The sequence below is a fragment of the Neolamprologus brichardi genome, chromosome 17 (assembly GCF_056152115.1).
Source record: "Neolamprologus brichardi isolate AB-2024 chromosome 17, ASM5615211v1, whole genome shotgun sequence".
Lineage (NCBI taxonomy): Eukaryota > Metazoa > Chordata > Actinopteri > Cichliformes > Cichlidae > Neolamprologus > Neolamprologus brichardi.
Genome location: NC_142120.1, coordinates 36775849 through 36779464, shown reverse-complemented (window position 1 = coordinate 36779464; position 3616 = coordinate 36775849). Strand labels below are relative to the sequence as shown.

General features: G+C 39.2%; 1 protein-coding gene across 1 annotated transcript; it reads right to left on the bottom strand.

Moving 5' to 3' along the window:
- Positions 1 to 651: 651 nt before the first annotated feature.
- Positions 652 to 2188, bottom strand: LOC148098032 (uncharacterized). Its single transcript, XM_087830420.1, has 2 exons — positions 1544 to 2188; positions 652 to 1206 (listed from the first exon to the last, which is right to left on the bottom strand). The coding sequence occupies exons 1-2, from the start codon at positions 2186 to 2188 to the stop codon at positions 652 to 654; spliced, it is 1200 nt and encodes a 399-aa protein (XP_087686546.1).
- Positions 2189 to 3616: the final 1428 nt, after the last annotated feature.

Below are 3616 nucleotides of genomic sequence, written 5' to 3'. Positions count from 1 at the left end.
AGACAATTTGCAGGTTTCTTTTGAAATATTTAAAGAATGTTGGAAATTTGATCAGAATACAGTGAAAATGAGAGAAACAGATATTTTTCTCAGATCATTGTGTTCTCTTTAACACTATCAGCTCTACTCTAAACAACCCTGAAAGCCTCTGCTGACACATGTAATCAGTTCCTTTCTTTCTTTGTAAACAAGGTCGAGTCTGTCAGGTCAGCAATAGTACTTCCTACAAATGACCCATCGGTGTTTATTCCATGACTGTAAACATGTTTCCATTTGTCACTTAGGCCTTTACTCTGAAATACAGGAAATGACATCATGGCTCAAAATCTTTGTCGTTCAACCAATTCTTTATTTAACATTTTTTTTAACTTTATTTAATAAAATACATTCAATAAAAACAGAAAGAACAGGAAACTGATTTTTGATGAAAAAAAAAGGTAACCACTGAACACAAACACTACAGAAGAACAATTTATAAAGATCAACACTGAACTACATGAACATTTTGATTCATTGCCTCATTAGAGCTTTAAGGAGAGCTGATCTGAACTCTGTGGAGCCTGATCTCCAGGGTTTTAAGTTGGACTCTGAAACCAGAAGAGGATGTTTCTCTCTCTTCAGATTCACTGTCGTCCTGTGATGGGAACGATTTCAGGGCTGCGTGATCGCTCTGATGTTTGCACAGAGCAGATAATGAAGTGAATGTTTTGCCACATTGGTAACAGTGAAACAGTTTATTAGTAACGTGGGATCATTTGTGTGCAGAGTATGAACTGAGATTACTGAAGCTCTTGTCACACTGCTCACAGCTGTAGTTTCCTTCCATGTGTGTTCATGCTTGCTACGACTACCTGAACATGAGAAGCTTTTGTCACAGTGTCTGCACTTGTATGGTTTCTCTCCTGTGTGGACTTGTTTGTGTATTTTAAGGTTACTTGCCGTGGTGAAGGATGACCCACACTGATCACAGAGGTGCTTTTTGACCCCACTGTGAAAGAGTTCATGTTGTTTTAACTCAGTTGACGTGGGGAAGCTTCTCCCACATTCTTTGCAGTATTTCAGTTTGTCTCCAGTGTGTCTACGTTGATGTATTTTTAGGCCGGCTTGCTGACTGAAAGTCTTTCCACAGATGTCACAACGAAAGTGTTTCCCACCACCACAGCGATGACAGGGTTGAGAAGTGGATCCATCTGTGTCGCTCTGCTTCTAAACAAAGACACAAAGACAGTGTAAGTCAGTCCTTCAACACTCGCCTGAAATAAAGAGCATCTCTGCAGACGTCCAATTACATTTTACTGCTTCGATTAACACACTCAGTTTACTGGGCTACAATAACTACAATACTACCACCATAATACTACAGTAATACTTCTTTAATATTACAGTAACATCTGACTTACACTTAAATGAAATGAAAATCTGAATAATGGCTCAGAGCTACTCTTCGGTGCAGTAGAAGTGCTATCATGCTAACACAATTTAATGAGCAGACTTGTTCCAAACAGTCAGACTGAACTTACAAGATAAAAATAAAAATACATACCTCACAGTAACTGCACTTGTAGAGTCTCTTTCTGGTGTGGATCTGTTGGTGTCGTCTCAGGTACTGTGGAGCTTTAAAAGTCTTCTCACACAGGTCACATTGATAAGGTCTCTCCTCAGTGTGGGTAAACATGTGGCGTTGTAACTGTGCGTCTGTTGTAAAGTATTTGCCACACTGATCACACCAGTACACATCTTCTCCGGAGTGAATGCGTAGGTGTGTATTTCGGCTCCATAGCTGGCTGAAGGTTTTTCCACAGATGTCACAGCTGTATGCCTTATTTCCAGAATGGGTAACTAGATGCTTCTGTAAGCTGCTACTTTGAGTAAAAGCTCTGCCGCACTGATCACAGCTGTAAGCTTTAACTCCACTGTGGATGACTTGGTGTGTTTTTAGGGCTTTCTTCCAGGAAAACGACTTTCCACACAAGTCACAGCTGAACGGTCTCTCTCCAGTGTGGATTAACTGATGTTGTTTTAGTTTAGACTTCCCAGTAAAATCCTTCCCACACTCGTCACAGGTGTTTTTTTTCTCTCTCTTTCTTCTGTGAGGTTTGTCGGCCTCCTGAGAGCGCTGACTTCTCAGTGCATGTTGGTCCTGCAGTGACAGAGATACAAACAGAGGCAGTGAGTGAAATGCAGCCATTAAACAAACTGAACCTTCAAACTCCCTCCATTAACACTAGTTTTAAACCTGAAGGGGGAGTGTGGCACCAAACACCTTAAAGGTCTCTTATCCCCACCTACTGGTAGCAGTAACACATTACATCAAACCTGGTGTTAAAAATAATTAATCATTGTTCAAACAATCTAAAACCATGCCCATCTCTCCTACTTGTACACAAATATTAATGCTAACACTCAGAATAGTAATAAATGTTTACCAGGTCTGCACTTTTTTATATTTCCTGTTGCTGTTTCCTATTATATATTTCTATAATTGTCTAATATATTCAATGATAATAAACCAAATGTAACAGTTACTAGCTTGACTCAGTGAAGGATGATGTCAGAGTCTGACTGTAACCTGAGGTTTTTTTTTTACTTTTACTCGCAACATAAAAAACCCCCCCGGTATTTTCTACTCCTTACATTTTCAAAACAAGCTTGTTACTTTTGGTTTAATTCATTTGAGGGGAGTTATTTCATCACTGCGGGCATCAAAGATCTAATCAATTTGAGCCTAAACAGTAACACATGAAATCCAATCCCGATCATGTACTAACAATAAGAGATTAAAGAGGCAAAACTGTGTGCCACAGTCAGGGGTTAAAATGGGCCAGCGTTCATGTTTTTTGGCACAGAATCTGAACAGGTAGGGCTGTGCGATATGACCAAAGTCTCATATCCCGATATAAGACATCTATCGTCCCAATAACGATATAAATCACAAAAATGTAACATTTTCTGTAAATTCTGTGAATCTTGGGCAGCTTGACTTATGTGAAGTGTTTCCAGCTGGGCGTCATGTAGCTGGAGTCGAGTGTTTTAACAGATGCATGAAACGATACATTTTTAGACATAAGTTGTAACGACGCCGTTTTCTTTGAGTATTTATTACACGGCGTGCTGCGGGGAAAAGCCTGTTCTAATGTTTGAGTCTAAGGTTTATTTTTTAGCACCTGGTGGCTCTTTTTTACTTCTCATCCATAAATAATCTGCTCTTTCACGTGATTCCGTTTATTTTGAAAAGTCTCAACAGTATCTTGAGCTTTATTGTGAAAGGTTTATGTGGAACATAAACAAGCGGACACGCGATGATTTTACCGTCGTTGTTGCTAACGACAACGCATAAAAACAGGCGCTTGTCCGTCCGTAGTGTGGTTATATTAAATATAAGAGAAAGAGAGAACTTTAAGAAATTAACAATAACTACAGTGACATCAAAACCATGAAAAAATATTGCTGTAAACAGTTTATTTTGCGACACCACGAAACAAACGATAGCGTAAAATGAAACGATGTTTTTATATCGTCATCCGATATATATCGTTATATCGAACAGCCCTACCAGCAGGTGCTAATAAGTTGCGGTCGCGTTATTTCAACTTCTAGCTAGCAATACAGAAGACAA

Bases quoted from the DNA above. Each gene is read 5' to 3' on its own strand.
- LOC148098032 (XM_087830420.1), bottom strand. From the start codon at position 2,188: ATGGCTGCATTTCACTCACTGCCTCTGTTTGTATCTCTGTCACTGCAG. The intron at 1,207-1,543 runs GTATGTATTTTT...GTCTTTGTTTAG, and splicing joins ACAAGTGCAGTTACTGTGAG to AAGCAGAGCGACACAGATGG.